This window comes from Psammomys obesus, unplaced genomic scaffold (assembly GCF_907164565.1).
Source record: "Psammomys obesus unplaced genomic scaffold, mPsaObe1.curated_primary_1811, whole genome shotgun sequence".
NCBI lineage: Eukaryota > Metazoa > Chordata > Mammalia > Rodentia > Muridae > Psammomys > Psammomys obesus.
The window spans coordinates 916,703-937,508 of NW_026585691.1; the positions used below are offsets into that span (position 1 = coordinate 916,703).

Below are 20,806 nucleotides of genomic sequence, written 5' to 3' on the forward strand. Positions count from 1 at the left end.
GATATATCCTCATGTTTGGTCTTCCCTTACTGACAAAAATTGGTGTAGGACTTGAATGAAACTGCCTGGCACAGAGCAAAGTGATCAATGCATAATGCCTAGCCAGTGACTCAGTGTTACACACTGTAAGCTTCTGTCAGAGGAACTGGCCATGACAACTCCCGTGCACTCCAGTAAGTCGGGATGGGAACTGTTGAGGTATTGTGCCAGACCCAAGTGCTAAGTGAGGTTAATCTTCATTACGACCGCTCCAGCTCAAAGCAAGCTTCAACAATGGCAGGTGCTGCTCCACTGGGGTCACAGAGGAGCCGACGGCTACCCAGTCACACCATGTGCCTCTAGTCAAAGATTTATCTAGTCCCTCAACAAGACTTTCGGTAAGCCGGAGGTTTTCATTTTGTTTTTATTTTGTTTGTTTTTTCAAGACAGGGTTTCTCTGTGTAGTCTTGGCTGTCCTGGAACTCTGTAGACCAGACTGGCCTTTAACGCACAGAAATCTGCCTTCCAACTCCCTCCCAAGTGCTGGGATTTAAGGCAAGCATCACCTCCAACCAGCTAAGCTGGACTTTTTAATAACAGCGTCATCAGTGTAAAGTACATGATGGGTGGCTGTCAGCACTTCTGATCCATAATGTGAAGTGCACAGAAAAAACAAAAGCAAAACAAAACAAACACCAGAACAGAAGGGATGTAAGAATTTTCAAACAGGGTCTTGGGTTGTGCTGAGGACCAGAGCAGTTTTATTTTTTCCCTACAGAGGTCTACAGCTGTCTTTAAAAATGAAACTTAAGCCATTCGGTTAATAAGTCAGGTAGTCCCATCTACTCAGAAACCTGAGGTAAGAGGATGGCTAGAGACTGGGAGTTTAAATCCAGCCTGAGTAATTGTGAGATCCTGTCTCAAAACATCACCTCCATAAATGACCACAGAACTTTGTGGTCACAATGCTACTCTATCTTTAACAGCACAAACCCCAGGTAATAACACTGACTGCGCGGTGGGGCCAAAATGCCAAGTTCTTAAATTCTGAGGTTGTCTGAACGGCTGATACAAATTCCACTCCCTGGTCAACAAAAATAAACAGAGTCTGACAAAGACATATGCATGCTGCACAGGGTGGCATATGCCTATAATTTTGGCCCCTGGGAAGCTATGGTAGTCTACCTCAAGTCTGCAGCCAGCCTGGGCTACATAACAAGTACTGGTCCAGCTAGGACTACATCATGAGAACCCACCTTAAAAATGAAAACCACCAACATAAATAAATACAGAACAAAGGGGGGGGGGAGGCATGTATACAAATAGCAGCAGCATTATTCCTAACAGTGTCAAACCACATACAATTAAAAATGTCCCTCCCTCCACTAGTAAATGAATAGATAAACTACGGTACAGCCATATAATATAATAGTATTCTGCAATAAGGAATGGATGGATCAACCTAAAAAAAATTGAAAAATAAAAAGAACAAGGCACCACAATTCATATTATATGCCTCTATTTTTGTTCAGAAAAGGCAAATCCACACAGTCAGAAAATAGATTAGTGTTTCCTGGGGAGTAGGACAAGGGTTGGGGGCACAGGCAGGGTCAGTGGCAGGACTGACTGTGAATGCGTTATGGAGACTTTTTTTGGTGGGGTGACAGAATATTCCAGAACTAGATTACAGCAATAATTGCACAATTCTATAAATCTATTTAGCTCATATTTGAATCACATCCTTAAAGTGGGTGTCTTTCTTGGTGTATAAATAAAATCTCCACAAAGTTACTTTTAAAAAAGCCTTAAAACCCAAATTATCAGTAGCTGCACTAATTCCCAGAAAACGAGTTGATAAATCTATAGGTTTGCAGATACTCTCCAGCCACTGTGGTCATTTCCCATTTGTGAAAAAGTAGGCGGCAACAGTTACCATCCTCGATTATATAAATAGTACAACGGCTACTTCTTTAAAGCAGGTATGCACTGAAAAAACAACCAAAACAAAAACAAAAAACAAACAAAAACCCAAACCAAAAACCAGCCAACCAACCAACCTGGGTAACTATAATGATTGTTGTTAAAAAGGAACTAATTTTAAAGTGTCATATATAAGCTTTTCCCACATGACCAAGGCTATGCTTACAAAGCACAAAACCAACTGGTTCACACATGGGAAGCTCAGTCAGGCGACCATGGCCGCCTCAGTAACCTCCCCTAACTGTTCTGATTTTCAGGATGGGCTGATTTCTTTTTCCCTTCCACTGAATTGACCAAATTGACTGTGGAAATTGGTATCATGTCGACACGACTCATGTTGCCGCCCTAACTGCCTCCCACAGAAACTGGATCTTTACAAGGGCGGTAGCAATTAGGCATTCCAGAAGCTACATAAGCAGCGCGCGCTGTGGCTGCTAATCAAGGCGGAGCCGCCAGAGCTGACTGCGGCCCTCACAGGCCTCCCTGCCAGCTCCACCACACACACCTACGGGTCGCTCCCAACACCAGGATCAAAGTCTGCACAGGGACTAACAAGGTAACCTTCTGGTCAGAGGAGTTTTGGGGAAAACTGGCTCTGCAGACTGTATGCTTTTGTGGGAAAAGGAAAGCCACACAGACAGATGGTGACCTCTGCGGCAGCTGTTTGCCACAGGTGTTGGTGACAGCACTTGCTGCTCCCCTTTGACCTCCAAGGTGTGTTTACAAGGTTGGTCTTCCGGGGGTGAGCCTCACTGGGCTACCTTAAAAGTACTTCTTTTTACGTACGGATCTTGTGTGTGTGTGCACTGTGCAGGGGTGATTGACACAGGTCACAGGATAACCTGCACAAGCAGGCTCTTTCCTTCTGCTCTGTGGTTCCTGGGATCGAACTCAGGCCAGCAGGCCAGGTGGCACGCTCCTTTACCCATTGACTCACCCCACCAGCCTGCACGATCTAATTCCAAAGGAAACACTGGTCAGATGTAAAATGTGCCACACGGCTCTGTCGTGAGACCACGTGGGAAGCAGAACTAAACTTTTCTTTGATATCCTTCCTCCATGAAGCTGCTCTCCATTCACCAGGATCTAGGGGGCCCACTGAGCGGGTCTCCCTTCTCAGAACCCACAACTCCTGTGCCAGGGCTCTTCAGCAATATCCCTTTATTAAGTTTGTCTTCTGAAAAGACACCATTTGCATTCTTTCTCGTGGACGGCGCTGTCATGAGTGAGAACAGCAGGTACCATTAAATACAGTGTGTGGTGACGCAGCACCGTCATCTGCACACAACAGGGATGTACTTAGAGAACCACGCTGCAACAGCGAGTCCCTCTAAACACTCCATCGCAGAGCAAAGGGTGGTCATTCAAGCATTCTTGCAAAGGCCCTAAATAAAATTAAGCAGCATAATTAGCTATCGTAGTGGCAGCTACTGTCTGGAGTCTCATGATTCAGCTTGGAGGAGATACAATATATGGCTTTCTCTCCTTCATGATCAAGAAGAGGCTTTTGAAAGGTTAATATTAAGGACACACAGGCCGGGGCCTCTCAATTCCCCTTTCCTTCAAACTTTATTTATTACTGTTTTTCAGTGCTGGGGCTTGAACCCAGGGCCTTGTATAAGCAAGGAGGTGCTCTGCTATTGAGCTAGGTTGTTGTCCCTCTTCCCCTAATTCTTTCATAGTAAATAAAATTTTCTACCTGCCGTCTATACATATCCTCCACGTATGGGAACACTCCCTGGAAGAATGGACTTCTGGGAGTCTGAAGAGACTTTATTGCCCCCTCACCCTAGAAAGTGATGCTGAGTTTAAGATGCGGCTGAATGAGGATTCAGAATTATTAATGTTCCTTGGCAGGAGAGAAGGGTGAAGATCTGGAGTGTGGAGTAAACGATGTGGTCATGTGGACAATGACCAAGGTCGGGGCACTTGACACTTGCTGTGCGAGACCGGGCTAAGTCATCACCGCCATGTACTGTTTCATTTGCTCTCACTCTAACCCTCGGATAGGAACCAGGATTAGCTTCACTTGACAGATGAGGAAATCAAAGCTCAAATTAATGAAATTACTCTGTCATGTACCACAACTTGCCAACCCTTTGGCCTCAACAAGCTGCAACTTCCTTCGACACTTGAGCACATTAAGTGGCTGGGCTCTTGTACCCAGCTTTGCCATTACTAGTTGGGTAATTCTGAGAAATTAAGAAAGAAAGTGGTCTAGATGCTTTCCCGGAGTGTCTTCCCATTTCTAACAAGCTGGATTTCTCTCTAAGAAAACGTGTGGGAGAAAAGCCTGGAGAACATTCTAGCCACTCTTTCAACTTCTTGCTGCTCTTCTGGAGGAGCAGTGGCTGAACTACTAATAATGACCACGTGCTGCAGACACAGTGCTGTTACCTCAGGGGGGAAGAGGCTGACCCCGAGGCTGACCCCCAGACAGGCCATGAGGCGGATTAAAGGGCAGAACCAGAATGTGCCCTTCAGTGCCATTGTGTAACACCTGCATGAGATCGCTGACCATTACTGCTCCCCGGACAGTGAGCCTCCCTTGATGTCTATTTTCTCATTTAAAGATGGAGACTCAGACAGCCTTCCTCACAAGGTTACCATGAAGACTAAACAGAACTTTATCCACGAAAGCTCCATTACAGCAACCCCCAGAAGATAGGGAGTGACTGACAACCGTAATAACCCAGAGGAATTTACTCCTCCAGAAGCAAAAAGTGGGATTTGATTCCCAGTGCTGCCCATCTTCAGCATGGAGTCTGCTAATGTACAAGAGTGTGCATTTGACTGAATGTTCGCTGGCGCATCTCTCACCTCTTCACATTACTACAGACAACACAGGACCTTCCGCAGCTATAGGGGCTGACCTCACTGGGAAGACAGGGAAGAAACAACAGACGCACATACAGAAGAGGTGGGACCGGGAACCAGAAGCAGCACAGACACTCCACATTAATTTTGTACAGCTGATCAAGGAAGGTGGGTTTAAACTGAGCAAGGAGGCAGATTTAGTTAATCTTGGTAGGAACTCTCTATAGGGGCACAGTCTCAGGCTCTAAACATGCAGGAGAAGGAAGTTTTGGTTGATAGTTTCTGGTCAACCCTTTGAACACTCATACACAGACCAGAGGAAGGCCGCACTAGTTCCACAGGTCTGAGGCACTGGGGTCCTTGATATGGCTGTGCTCATGTCAACAATCAACATTCATTCAGGATGTCATTCACTCCTCACTCAGGATGACTTTAAAGTAAGCCCCACTACAGAAAAGTTCCAGGATAAAAACATCCCAGAAAATGACTGATTCATGACTAAAAAATAAGAACAGGCACACGGCCGCCCTCACGAGTCCACTGTGGCTGCCGTGCTCCACAGGTGGTCCTCTCCCTCTGATGAGCTCCGAAACGTCAGATTTATCTACAAGACAAAACTCAAAGGCAACTGTGCAACGGGTGCAGTGCCTCGTGATGGGTAGCTGAACAGGGGGTCCTGTGTGTCACCCATACATGCGTATATGTCTATATACATATACATACATACATATATATTTCTTGACATACATCTTTTTAAATGTTCTGCTGGGTAGTTTTATGTCAACTTGACATAAGCTTAAAGCATCTGAGAGGAAAGAACCTCAATTAAGAAAATGTCTCTATAAGATTAGGTCTCTGAGAAATTGTATCTATAAGATCAGGCTGTAGACAAGCTTGTAGGGCATTTTTTTTAAGTTAGTGATTGATGCGGAAGGCCCAGCCCATTGTGGGTGGTGTCATCCCTGGGCTGGTGGTCCTGGTTTCTGTAAGAAAACAGGCCAAGTATGCTACGTGTTGGCCAGTAAGCGGCACCTCTTCATGGCCTCTGCATCAGCTCCCGCCTCCAGGTTCCTGCCCTGTGTGAGTTCCTGTCCTGACAAGGATGGACTCCAATGTGGAAGGGTAAGCCAAGTAAACTTTTTCCTCCCCAAGTTGCCTTTGATCATGGTGTTATCACAGCAACGGTGACCCTAAGTTGTTTTTTGAGGTAACTGTAGATTCACATGTAGTTGCAAGAAACAAGAGAGATATGCTGCGCTGGCCGCTACACAGTTTCCCCTAAAGGTAGCATCTCGTAAAACTATAGGGTACAATATACCTTCCATGGAACTGAATTAATAGTACTCTCAAAAGCTGGGTGTGGTGACACACACCTTTTATCCTAGCACTCGGGAGGCAGAGGCAGGCAGATCGCTGAGTTTGAGGCCAGTCTGATCTACAAAGTGAGTCCAGGACGGCCAAGGCTACACAGAGAAACCCTGTCTCAACACCCCCCCCTCCAAAGTATCTTTCAAGCTGGAGAACATTTCCATCACAAGGGTTGTTATTCACTGTGCCCTCCGTAGCCAAACTAGCTTTTCTCAGTCCCTAAAAACTACTAATTACCTTCCATTTCTCTAACTTAGCATTTAAGATTGATATATAAAAACCGAACTATAGAGCACTGAAACTCTGTGACTGCCTTTTTCACGGAATAATTCCCCACAGATCATTTAGTCTGTTGACGTCAGCAGTCCCCCTTTCCACCACTGAGCAGTACTCCATGGCATGAATGCACTAGGGCTCGTTTAGTCATGGCCCTGCCAAAGGACACCTGGGCTGCTTCCGGTTTGGGGTTAATGTGGACAAAGTGCTATGAACATGTGTGTACGAGTTCAGTGTGGACTTATGTCTTTATTTCTGGGTTATAAGGGCAGCTGTGTGCTTAGTTTTCTGGGAAATGTCAACAGTGGGCCTATCCCCTCTTTCACTGCTGCTAGCAACTGACCTAATTTCTCTAGCCTCACTGGCATTTGCAGCTGTCCCGCTGACTGTGGCCATCCCCACAGGTACGTTGCACTACCTCAGGTTGCTCTGGATCTGCATTCTCTACATTGACAACGAGGCAGCTGACCAGCTCCTGTATGTGATGATTTGCCGCCTGGGCATCCCCATATCCTTTGCCCAGTATCTAATCAAATTGATTTGTTCTTTCTGTTGAGTTTTGAAATATGGTCTTGCCACACTTTTTAAACAGAACACTTTTAAGTAACAATGTATAAAATTTCTTATCTTTTAAAAAACCATTATTATGCAAAATCCTGTGATCAACAATGGCAAACAGAATGAAGGCTTAATTTCTATAGTCAGAGCTGGAGAAAACCAAACGATTCACACTGTTCAACTGGTTGGTTTACCTCATTTAATTGGCCAGTCATCTTGTCTCATGAGTTACGATCCACTACAGCATTGGCACAGAATGAATGCTTCCATTTAAAGGAGTCAGGGTCTAACCATGGCTCTCACCACTAATGTTTGCTCAACACAAACATCCCTTGCTGATCCGCCTGACTGAGCAGCCCCAGCACTAGAAAGAAAGTGCGGGCACCCAGTTTCCCCATCATTACCCTCTGCAACATAAAACCAACTGGGGATGACTCCTTTAAATTGACTTGGATCGCTCAAATGCTAACCAGTCCTTGAAAACAAAAAAACAACCCAACAACCTGGTATTTCAGGAAGCAGAAATACGGCCGAGGCTACTTCTAAACACCCTGCAACCCTGAATGAAAGACCAGCTATCTAATCACTATAAGGAGGCTATTATGGAAGCTTTGTGCAACTACATTTCATCAAAAATCACTTAAAATCAAGCATGTTAATTTTCCATTGGTGGCAATGTCCTACCATTAAGGAATTGCTCTTGTGACTGTTGTTCTGTTTCCTATTTACTTTTACCACAAAGCCCAGCTTTACACACATTCAGACAGCTTTAACGCTCCAACTTTGCCATCAGATTTTCTTTTCAAGAAATTCAAAGATTTCACATGTCTTCTCCCTTCTCGTAGACACGGTAAGTGTGGAGAAGAATATATTTACAGTTTTTATCTCAGTCTGTGCCGATGTCATTTATGAAGAACTAGCAAGACTGTGACACAGGTCAGCACTTTCCTGACGCGTTCTCTCAGATGACCAGCCTTTGGTCCTCTGCACATTCTTTCCTGGCAGTTTCCTGTGAATCTACAATTACTTCCACCCCCAGCACAAGATGTCGTTACTTTTCATCCCAGTTATGACGTTCCTTACATGTCCTTCTTTATTAGGGCCAGCGAGATGGCTCAGGGAGCAAACGCGCTTGCGGCCACCCCATGATCAGCGTTTGACCTTTGGGAACCGAATGGTGGAACTGTTACACGCTCAAACACACACACAATAAATGTACTCAATTATTTTAATTAAAAAAAAAAAATCTCCTAGTGACACTACTTCATTTTCGGTGCAAGCACCCAGCCAACTGTTGTGTGTATTGTGAGCTCTGTTATGTGGCACAGCTTCGTATGTACCTATGCCCACTGGCATCTTCCTCAATAGCTCTCCCTTATTTTCTGAGGAACTTACTGAAGCCTTGGGGATCCTCTTTTATCTGCCTCCCCAACCGTGGCCCATGGTCTATCTTTTTTTTTTTTTTTTTAAAGGGCACCCAAACTCAGGCCCCCTTTTTTTTGTTTTCCTTGAAAAACAAAAACCCCAACTTCTTGTCTGGTTTCCTGAAGCATAGCTCCTCCACGTCCTCTCATGCTCTTATAGCCACCCTTCCTTCATCAACTAAGGCTTTCTACCCTTAGTTTCACCTTTTCCAGAATACTGCTTAAGTGGCGTCTGTCTCACTTCCTGTGACATTCCGAACTGCGCCATGTTGCTGCGATCATTTTACTGCTGGGTCACACCCCACTGTATGAATGCTCACAGTGTGCTTACCCATTTACCTGTTAAAAGACTGGTGGCTCATTTCCGATTTGTGTCTTTTATGAAGAAAGCCACTGCAGAAAGTTACTTACTAGTTTTGTGGGCACCTCCTTCCGGGCCATGCTGTCAGAAAATGCGCATGTGTAAGCGTGACCAACTCTATTCTTCCATAAGCCTTCGATCCAAAGCCATCTTCTCTGTGACCTCCACACAAGCAAGCTCCTGGGGCCTCTGCCGTGCTGGATCTACTGAACTGTTCTTTCGTCCTTTAGCTAACCCCTTTCTAGTGCATTCTGTATTTACTGTAGTGCCTGCTAATGCACACACCCACCCCTGCTAAAAATATGTTTCATGAGTGTAGAAATCCTGCGTTTCCCAAGTACCCACAATGACATCTGGAACACAGTTAAGAAATAAAGAGACTAACATTAGCTTAGACACCTAAGGCAGCTCCCTGGAGAAGTCTAGGTGTGGTCAGTTTTAGGAGAGTGACATCAGGGGAAATAAGATTTCTAGCATGTTTGCTAAAACAAAGAGTTGGTTTGTTTTTTTTCTTTGAGATCAGAAAAGATCGGGTCTATTCAGGGTGGTTTGGCCACAGACAAAGTTTCTTTCTTTACACAGAGACCTATCTGGGTAAAAACTGTTCTGCAAAGCTGCATTTTTTTAGACAGTCTTTCACCTTTTATAGCCCAGGCTAGCCTGAAACTCAGAATCTTCCTTCCCCAGCCTCTGAAGGCCTGGAGCTATAGGTCTGCAACCATGCCCAGCTTTCCTAGTGAGGAAGGCAAGAGACAGCACTCAGGTCTATACACAGAAAGTGTCCCGGCGTACAGGGGTCCAGCTTTATCTTCCCGTAAATTTCCACATCTCTATATGATGGCCCTGACTGGCGGCCTGCTTTCTTTTCTTACTCTGAGTTCTATTCTCATTATCCTTCCACTTCTTTTTATCCTCAGGGAAAGCGAGAGCAGTCACTGCCAGGGCACTCTCACGTTTCCCATAGCAATGGCATAGGTGTTAATCTTGTATTTATGTTTGATGTGGGTAATGATGGCTGTGACTGCAGCCTGGTTTATTAATATGCAGGGCTCTCACCTCATTAGTGGTGATGCATGTTTTGAAGTTAAGCTGCACTGTTTGCTGGAATGTCGGGTCTGGCCCAACACACGTTCTCACTGTTCACTTTCTCTGTTTTGACTCCCGGTCAGTGCTCACAGGCGCTCACTAATATCTGACAATGAAGACAGCTTGTCCACAGTAGTTAATCTTGGTAAGTGTTGCAAACACTTTAAATATGTACATCTTCTTGTGATGATGCCACATTTGCTTTAGCTTAGAAAAAGGACTTACGGGATGTTTTGACCCTGTAACACAAAGCACAATAAACTGTCTCCTTGGCTGAATTTGGATATGGAGTATTTTATTGATAGGACAGAGTGATTAATTCATAGTTATAACAAAAGTCTACCTTTAGGACTAACATTTGATCATTCATAAAGTCTTCTCATGTCTATCTTCTCAAATGCTGAAATGCTAAACAAGAGACAGCCGACTGACCAGAGCCCTCGACAGTCCAGCCTGGTAGCTGCAAGCATTTCCAGATGACATATGTGCTGTGGAGTTACCTAACAAGGACCAGACTAACAAGCACGGAGGGATAAATGCTCTGCTGTTGCTTCATCTTTAGACTCCTCTGCTCTTTCGTTCCCACTTAAACTGTGGAAAAGACTCTGGATTTTACCTATGCATTTTCTGTAGTAAAAGCCAGGACACCAAACCAAGCCCTTTACATGGGAGAAAAAGTCTGTCCTTTTGTATCAGATAACCAAACGTGTCTCCAGTTCTTTATTTTAAAAAAATGTGTGCTCTTGAGTATAAAGTAATGTCATTTTAATGATTTCCTGCTCTGTTTGGAGGGAGCAGCCTTAGAAAACGATGATCAGAGGAGAACACAGGTTCTTAGTACTTAGACCAACACAAAGAAGCAAAGCGTGGATCACTCATTAGTGTTTTTCCTCTTCTTTTCCTGGCTGTCTTTTCACACAGCCTCGACCATCCTCCCCCAGCCCCCATAAAAGGACCCAGCTTTGATTTGACAATGTGACACATATTCAGATGTATTCCCATCATCAGCCAGAGGAAGCAAAATGAGTCTGTGTGCATGTAAGAGGGAACTGCAGCAAGCGAGCACACAGTACAAGTGTATAAACAACCACATTACCTACTTAATTGCCTTAGCTGAACTTAAAAGCTCTGATCTTTAATTGCTTGATTGAACTCATCTAAAAAGCTACAATTTTTTAATCAAGGAGAAAATTAAATAGCTTTTGGTAAATAAAAAGGCATCTTTAATCTTATTTTTATGAAATCCAAGTTATTAAATACGGACAAAACCTACTCAATTTAGGCTAAGTTTCTCATTACAAAAGTCTTGAGGGACCCAGCTTCTTTCACTCTGAATTCAGGAGGTAAAAGCCTCTGTGAGTAGCTATGAACTCTAAGGCCAAACATGTAAATCTATTAAGTGAGGTGTATTACCACAGCACACTTCTTCTGAGAGCTGAGTGCCAGAAATACATACTCACTTACACTATAATCCTGTCACCTTCCAACCCAGGCAGATGCGATGCACAGTCCTTCCTGATTTGTACTTAAAGGTAAAGTCCCTGGAGAGGCTTATGGCAAGCCCTCTGCACTGTTCTCACAGACACTTCCCACAGCAAGATTTTAGAGCAGGCTTACTCCAGGTGGTGAGTGGACCAGAAAGACTGAAGAAAGACTCAGGATTCTCTTTGGAAACCTCTGGATAGTTCAGCCACGTCACCACAACCCTCCCCTACCACAAACCAAAAGTATTTTCTGAGCCCAAGCTCTAAACAGCAAGGGAAGAAGGTACACTGGTCCCCAGAGGCTCTGGTCATCTGTGCACGCCTACATGACCACAGAACTGTCCTGGCAAATGGACCCTAGGCTTTATCTTCAGATGCCAAAAAATTTGTCTGTGAAACATATCTAATGACATATCATTTCAACAAACAAACAAACAAAAATCTGGTTATTTCTCACAGAGTGAGACTAACCCCAAATAATTTAGAAACAGGAGTTCTGGAGGTACAGCACCTTGTCACTTTTTAAAGAAGAAAAAAGAATGTTTTGGAGTAACTCAGGCACACTTCCCTGCCCACCAGAGTTCTAAGAAGAGCGGCCACATTTTCCATAGAGAGTTATGGCCGAGACAATTCGACGGTCCAGAATTATCAGAACAGTCCTAAGTTTCCATTGGTAACAACACTCCCATCTACAGAGCACGGTGCTTTAATGACGGCTCTGCTCCTGAGCACTCATTCCCTCAGAGCCCATGCCAAACATACAGCACATGTGCCAGCTACTGGCACTGGCTTCATGGGTGGTGCACAGAGGCGGAAGTGCATGGAAGACAGAGCAGCTCTGCCAACCACATTAAAATGTCCCCTTTCTTCCACTCACCAGATGTTCACATACTGATACACATGGAAGTAATACTCACCCGGCCTGGGTCACTCTCCCTGCCACCACTCTGGTACCATTTACTCAATGGCTTTAAAGGGGGGAGGGATAAAGTCGGGGGTGAGGCTGATGATTACATTTAGTCTGTAGGAGTGCCTTAAAAAAACTGAATATTCTGCTCTTCCAAATGCAGAGTTTCTCCTTCAAAAGGATGAAGGATGTTTGGGACTATTGAGAATGCCTATGAAGACCACAGGCCATGGTGCTGGGTAGGGACAAGGTGAGTCTTAAGAAAAAAATTCCAAAAATTGGAAACCAAAATGAAATTTTAAAAACGCTTTAGTCACATCTCCTTGTCCACTGCTCCAACCCCCAAATGCACACAAAGTAGGAGAAGCAGGAGCACACAGATGTGCGTCTGCCTTTGTTACCATCTCTTTCAGACATTTTGACAACATTAAACAAGCGAGAGCAGACTCCTCCTTTAACAGGCACGCTACCAGAGCTTTCTCTTCCCTGTTGGCAGAACACGTGACCATTCTGAGTCTTTAATTAGTTCCTTGTTTAACAAGGGACAGGGAGCGGCCTCAGAAAGACACCTGAAGTACTGGAAGGGGAGAGTTACACCTGCAGGAAAATAACACAGTACAAGATATGCCTTGCAAGCTCTAAAAACGTGATTCACAAAAAATATAGTTACCTACTTTGTACTGAAAAAAGCAGAAGACATGGAAATAAGAGAGAGAAAATAAGAAAAGTAACGTTTACAATCAGTTTTTGATGGTCGTTATCAGCTGGCTGAAATAAAAGTCTTTTTTCCATACCATTTTTAAAGTTTATTTTCTTATTTATTTACTACATTCATAAATACTGATTAGAAATACTTGGCTCCCATTACCAAGAAATGTATTTTTTTTTCTACACAAATGAAAACAGGTTATTAAGGAATTACAATATAAAGACTGAAAATATGCAAATATGCCGGGCTCAGTGGTGCACACCTGTAATCCCAGCACTCAGGAGGCAGAGGCAGGCACAATTTTGTGAGTTGTTATTTTTTTCTTTTCCTTTCTTTCCTTTGTTTAAAAACCAATTTATTCACTTTGTATCAAAGTTGTAGACCCTCCCCCACCCCCCACCCCGGTCTCCTCCTGGTCCCACCCTCCTTCCCTCTTCCTCTACCATCCCCCTCCTCCAGTCCATGATAGGGGAGGTCCTCCTCTCCTACTGTCGGACCCTAGCCTATCAGTTCTCATCAGGACTGGCTGGACCCTCTTCTTCTGTGGGCTGGCTAGGTCCCCCACCAGGGAGAAGTGATCCAGGAGCAGGCAACTGAGTTCATGTCTGAGACTGCCTCTTCCCCCCTTACTAGAGAACCCACATGAAGAAATGCAGAGCCTCCCCCATCCCCCCACATTCATGTGTGTAACCCAGAACATACCTCTGTGTAAAATCTTTAAACTCCACAGATACGTAAGGCCTTTAACAACCTAGAATTGTGAAAGGTAAACAGTACAATTATGGACATTATAGAGGATGCTCCACAGTTAAACAAATCAACCACAATTTAAAGAAAAAAAAAAAAACCATTTTCAAGCTGCAAGTGCCTCTTGAACACCTCCCTGTCTGTGCAGGCTCCCAGGCACTGCAGAGTTCCACATCCTGTGTGGCCGGCTTCCTGCACTCAGAAGACTGGGTGTGTGCCACAGAACAACCTGGAAGGCCACACACTAAACCTCCAAAGGTATCACGGGCAGGTTAGGAGAGAGACAGAAGGGAGGGACAAAGACTTTTAAAACAATTTTTCAATATTTCTGAATAGTTTTTTAAAAAATGATTTTATTTGTTTCTATTTTATGTGTGTGTTTGTATGCATAGATGTATGTGCACCATGCGTGCGCTTAATGGTCATGGAAGCCAGAAGAGAAGGTCAGATCTCTAGAACTGAAGTTCCAGACAGTTGAGAGCTTCCCTGTGGACATTTTAAATTAGACCCAGGTCCTCCGCAAGAGCAACAGGGGCTTTCAACTGCTGAGCCATCTGAAGACAGCCCCTGGGTGTCATGCTATTTATGATGAAGGAAAAAATAATGACTTTTATCTTTGGGTACTGATGGAGAATAAGCCCAGGGCCTTGGCGTGTGCTCAGTAGGTGCTGTTCTAATGAACTATATCTCTAGAACAAGAATACTTAAAGAAACTGACTCAGAAAAGGAGTTGGGTAAAACAGAAATTGTCTTTCCAGCAGCAGCAGCAGCTGGGAGAGCCTGACCAAGATGCCAAGCCTTGAATGGTGAGTTTAACAGATGTGAAGAAGAGAAGCAAGTATGGACCCAGTTAAAGACACATTTCACCAGATGTGTCAAATTGTTCCCGAGAGGACTCCAGTCTAGGAAATCCTCATATGACTTTCAAAACTTTTCTGTTATGTTTAAAATCAGTTTTAAAAGGTTTGTAATTACTGTAGCAGTTTTTCCTGTTTGTTCTTTAATAAAATGGACCGAGATAACCGTAGAAAGCATGCTTGCTGTACAGAGCATGCAAGTGGAGGAAGTGGGGAAAATGGAGAAGTAGCACTGCAAGAATTCCACCTGGATTTTCCTCTTTAACTGCCAGAGTTAAGGAAAAGTGTTGAAATGAAAAGACCCTAACTATCCAGGCTGCAACTACTACCTTCGATATAAAAGTTTTCATCTGGAATTGCCATTGAGATCTTTCTGTCTTGAGCTGGGCATGTGGCTCACTGGTAAACAAACAATAAGCAAGTCTTCAAAATTTATACGAAACTGGTTGTTATATGAAATCTATGCTATTCACAGCACATGAATAGAAAGTTACCATTTCAAGGTTGACTATTCACAGTCAGATTTAAAAACAGTGAACAAAGCGCTGTTACTCAAAAATGTACTTAGACGTATTTAAAAGCACTTATTATGTCAGAAAATTTGGATACATCAAGGCTATATAATAAGAAAATCTACTTTGACGAGGCAGTTTTTGTACCTTAAACATGATTTTTAAAAAGGAGGGTTGGGGACTCTGTATGCAAAGATTTTGGCTGACTAATAGCAACTAAACACCAGAAATACAAAGTACAAACAGTAATTTCCAAATACAAGATCTAGAAAGGCCAATTCTGTCTATTATGCTGAAAGAGGCCAACCCATCTAACTGCTCTCAGAGAGCAGAAGGTACTCTGAGGACCAGCTGATACAATGAGCAATTCCATTCATTCCATGCTTATCTGTTGTTTGTTTGTTTCTCTGTGTAGCCTTGCCCATCCTGGTGTAAACTAAGCTGGCCTTGAACTTATAGAGATCTGCCTGCTTCCCTCCCAAATGCTGGGATCAAAGGACATGCTGTCACCCCTGCCCAGTGAGAACAGAAAACATTTTTATAGCAAGCAAATTCTTCTAGGTGTTGCAAATAATAAAACATAAGAAAAAAGAATATCAAAACATGAATAGTATGAACATGTTCAAACGCTATACCATACCCAAAAATACATATGTTATGATAATAAAATTAAAGTATGTATTTAAAATAAAAGTATAAATTATAATGATCGTTTTATTAATGGAAATAAGACAAAGTATTTAAGTGTTAATACAGACATGAGCAATGAAAACTTTGAATGCCTAACCCCCCCTCCCCCAGGATCAGCCTTGCTACTTGCTAGGCCACAGAGGAGGACTTTGTAGCCAGTCCTGAAGACACCTGATAAACCAGTATCAGATGAAAGGGGAGGAGGCTCTCCCTTATCAGTGGACTTGGAAAGGGGCAGGGAGGAAGATGAGGGTGGGAGGGTGGGATTGGGAGGGAAAGAGGGAGTGGGATATAGCAGGGATACAAAGTTAACAAACTGTAACTAATATTAAAAAAATTAAAAAAAAAAAAACCTGGCAAAAAACTACAAAAAAAACAAAAAACAAACAAACAAACAAAAAACCCTTTGAATGTGGGGGAAGGACACAATAGTTAGCAGAGAAGCAGTAAGCTCTTCAGTTCTGAGAAGCAGGGTTCAGCTTCCTGACTCCGACACTCAGCTGTGGATCAGAAGACTCCTCTGTCACTAACATTAGCACTAACATTAGCTCAACTCACAAGCAAAGGAATGATCAGAAAACACACAAACAAGATATAAGCCGATGTACACAGCCTGCAAGGTAGTAAAAGAAATACAAAACTGATTTAATATTTGATAAAATCATAAATTTGTTAGAGATTCATTCCCCCAACAGAGGACCTTTCCCTTGAATTCGTGTAAGCATCCATGTATAAAGGAGCAGGGCCCTGTCCTCTAATGGAGCCGGCTGGGCTGCCCCCGACCACACAACAAAGCCTTGACACTAACAGTACTTACACCTGCTGTCGATCATTCACTCCTTGACAAGTCAAGTGCACATCTTTTCAGGGACGACGTCAATCAACATTAACATTAGCACTCAAATACAGCACAGCATGCTGTACCGCTGCTGCTTCAGAAGTGAGGTGAAGAAATGTGTTGGGCCGCGGGGAAAGGCACTCTTTGTAAGAAACTAGATGCAGTGAACAGCAGGGTAGAAATATGCAGAGCTGGGAGGCTAAGATCAGGTAGTTTATATGGATTTCTTCAAGGGAACAAGATTCTCTCTCCATCTATCCTACATGAGAAAATTAGAGCCACATTTCACAGACGGTGACAGGGCTCATTCTCTGATGACCTTCACATCTGTGGACCTGCCCTGCATGCCAGATGACTAGAACCAGGAAAATTAGGTTCATCTTGGGCGAGAGATCCCTAAGAGACATAAGAAGATCTTCAGGGAGTATGGTGGCACATCCTAGAGTCCTGGGGGAAGGAGGCTTTCAGAGCAGCTGGACCGAGGGGTTCAAGACCACCATGGGGACAGCAAGCTACTGCTGGAGAAAAAGACCCTAAAGCAAATGTGTGTTTGCCTATGCTTCTCCACTATGCATTCTCCTGCACTGCTCTCCTCCACCCCCAACTCCGGTGTTTGTATGTGGTTTAATTAATTCCTTCTTCTTTTTTCCCCTCAGCTTCTCACAAAACAGAAAAAACAGTGGGTCTGGAAAGAGACCAGCCTGCACCTAGTACAGCACTGACTAGTTGGACAGTAACTAGTAATTGCACTGTTCTAACCCATTTTGCTTGGTAGTGACATGCTCAATCCCCTCCTCTCACAGCTGCTGGAAGCTCAGACAGTGTTCTCAATACATGAGTAGACCAGAGAGACTGGTACACACAGACCCATCTGATCCTGGTGCCGGACTGGACAGAGCCAAGGCTATTTGCATGTGCCTTCTTGGCCTGGCTGAGAAAGGAAAGACACTGATGTCATCCTTGGAATGGCTCAGGAGAAGTAACCACGGAAACTGGGAACAGAACAGGCTGTGTGCATGGCACTTCATATGGCCGAGGGACCACCCAGCAGGTGATAGCTACATTTGGACTGATAGGACCCTCTTGATGGAGATGCTGTCCCTGTGCCAGCGGGGTGTTTATTAGCTACAGAAAAGGATCATCTATGTTTGGAGCCTACGCAGACCACACACATACACACCTCACTTTAGAGGTGCTACACAAATGTAGAACACCAACAGAGTTTATGAAAACTGTAAGAAAAGCAAAGTTGTCAAAAGCCACCAAAGCTTTCATCACCAGGGCCTTAAAATGAGTGAGGAATGGGCCTTGTTTTATAAGAGACTGCCCCTGACTAAAAACTACATATGGGGTACATCAACCCGGCTTGGATTAGCACTCATTTTAATGCTTCTCCCAAATACAGCATTTTGCAAAATTTTCAAACACCCAAACAGCAATCCCTGTATTCAAAGCTGGATGTTTTCCTGCTGACTCTGTTCACGGTACAACGTTCCCATCCTGGTTGAATCAGAAAGCCCAGTGGCCTTGTTTGTGTTCTACAAGGGAGCGAAGCAAGATTGATGAGGCCTAAGAAGAGCACGCTTCTTCACTGAACAAGGCAGGTTTCTATTTTCAGGAGCTCAATAGAAGACAGAACACAGGACTTGTAGACTACCCTGCTTTCCAGCTGCTTTCCTTGCCTCTTCTTGCCCTTTATTATACGTGTTATTAAACTCCAGGGCCAAGAACTGCCAAAAGCCACAAAGCAAGCATTCCCCTCTGAGATTAGAAGAGGAAAGGAAACATTTTTATTTTCATCTCCAACACTGATTTTGGTACTCAAATTTCATTCTGAATAGTCTGCCTCCATGGGTAGATTAGAAGCTGCTTGCAGAGGCAGCATCACAAGGGAGAGTGCTCATCACCCTGGGCAGCTCACACTAGTAATTAGAAAGAAAAAAGGAAAGCTGTGAATTACAATGAACCAAGCCTGAGTAAGTGTCCAAGTTGGATTAAAGAATTTGGGTTGTCAGTTTGATGTATAATGGATGTGAAAATAAGCCATTTAATGAAATGGTACATGATATAATCACTTTGTTGTGCAGTAGAGCACTTAGTTTAACAGAGTGCCTTTACGTTGGCCACTGCTCACGATTACAGCGCCCCGCGACTCTTCTTAGACATGGGCAGCTCACATTATTCCAGATATCAAATCTGGGACTTGCAAAGTAATGCCAGTTTAGGGGAAATAATTTGTCTATTTATTACTGAGTACAGAAGATAGAAAAACTTTTTCATTGCAAACAGCACAGGATCCTAGAAATAGTCCCCAAAAGATAAAATGAAAACCAAGAACAGAAGACTGCAAAACCATAAGCAGTATTTTGTTCATAGACTGTTTCTCAAATTCAAAATTTTAAACTATTTTAAAACTTTATGTCTATAACTATAAGTGTTCCCTGTAACAGTTTTCTCTTTGATGAAATTAGGAACCCAGGTGCCACGGTCCCTGCGATTACAGAGGATTGACAAGCCAGACGGGCTCTGCTGGGGGCTAGCCCACAAAAAGAGGAAATGATGGGCAGTGAGAAGAACCTGACGGCCGGCTGAGACCAGAAGAAGACATATTTGAAGACACAGGAATAGGCGTGATGGAAAGGGTTAAATAATCAGAATTCTCTAACGCCAAAGCCAATATACTTACTGCTACTGCAATTCTTCCAAGGACGTGCTCTGGAATTTTCCTATATACATCCAAAGACCCCCCTGCAGAGACAAAGATAGTCTGTTACCACAAACAAAGCCACCAAGACAGCACACCTGACTCTGCTTTGTGTATGCCTTGTGAGAATATGGTTTCCATTTTCTTAGGTCATACTGGATATGGAGAGCAAAGTAGGTTTTTAGTTCTATCTTTGTGAATGACATAATTGTACTTCTAGAAGAGCATGGCCAGCTGCTTCTGTTTCGAAATCCACAGTCATTAAAAGCTAAGGAAAGTAGGCGGGGAGGCTAAGCACCTCCAGTCGGTGAGGAGATGGATGCAGACAAAACCGGGAAAATGAAGCCGACGGCCGCACCTGCAGGGCCTGTGTGCCACTGTTCCATGTGGAAACCTGGGCCCTGTCTTAGAATTTTCACACTTAGCAAACAAATGTGGGTAGGTATGAATTTCAAAATACATGCAAAGGCTAATAAAGCAGACACAGCAATGCCACATTTTCTACATGAAGTTAGTTACTTTTGACGTAAGGTAGCATGAAAAACAACTAATCAACTCGTGGCTTCCTGATAACTGAGAAAACCAGTGAAGTAAAAACAAGACAACAAAACATAATCTCTTCAAGTTCTAACTGCTTTATTTTAATTACATTTTACTTAGTTATTGTGTGTATGCATGGGAGGTTTACCCACCTGTGGAGGTCAGAGGTCAGCTTTTGAGAGCTTGTTTTTCCCTCGCACTGGGTGTCCCCAGGGACTGAACTAAGGTTGCTGGGCTTGGTTTGAAGGTGCCTTGGCTTGCAGAGCCATCTCACTGGTTCTCTAACTTATTCTTACTAAACTGTGACTCACTACTATACTGCTTACTTGTCAGCTTTAACTTTTGTTAAATCACCTTCGACATTTTCCAAAACTGAAAAACCGCTACACGTATTTGTTCTGTCCTCCTGTCCATGCTCATCTGAGGTAAATGTTGGCAAGGAAAAAGGCCGGCCCAGCAGAGGCCCTCAGAATCAGGCACCCGCCAAGTGGATGTGCTACTATGTGCCGTCCAGTCATTCCGGGTTTTCTGTCTGCAGGCTTTCTGTTTTGAGACAGGTTCTCACCATGTGGCTCAGGCTGGTCTCGAACTCACTCTACCGATCAGGCTGGCTTCACAACTCAGAGATAGATCTAGCTGCCTCTGCCTTCTGGTGCTGGGATAAAAAGTGAGCCACTATGCTTGGATAGTCATTCTTAGTTAAGCTAAAAATTGGCAGAGGATTTGGGTTTAATTCTTACCCACTTTCACTATCATTTCTATCCTATAGATCTAGCCAAAAAAAAAAAAAAAAAAAAAACCAAAAACCAAACAAACAAAAACAAAAACAAAAACCCAGTAACCCTCGGACTTCTCAAAGCAAAGGAAACGTAATCTGGCTGGCTATGACGCTCTCAAGCAGCGTCCAGGAAAGGACTGCGAATAGCTGCGGCAACAGCCTCGCTGCAGCTACTGCGTTCAGTGCACATT

The 20,806-nt window shown here is 43.7% G+C and overlaps 1 protein-coding gene across 1 annotated transcript in view; it reads right to left on the reverse strand.

The window, feature by feature from the left end:
• Positions 1-20,806, reverse strand: part of Map2k5 (mitogen-activated protein kinase kinase 5) — a 186,867-nt gene that overhangs the window by 106,610 nt on the left and 59,451 nt on the right. The window contains exons 9-10 of the mRNA XM_055596747.1: positions 19,280-19,341; positions 13,652-13,700 (exon numbers count right to left, since the gene is read on the reverse strand). Coding sequence (XP_055452722.1) covers positions 13,652-13,700; positions 19,280-19,341 — 111 coding nt within the window. The remainder of the gene's footprint in view (positions 1-13,651; positions 13,701-19,279; positions 19,342-20,806) is intronic.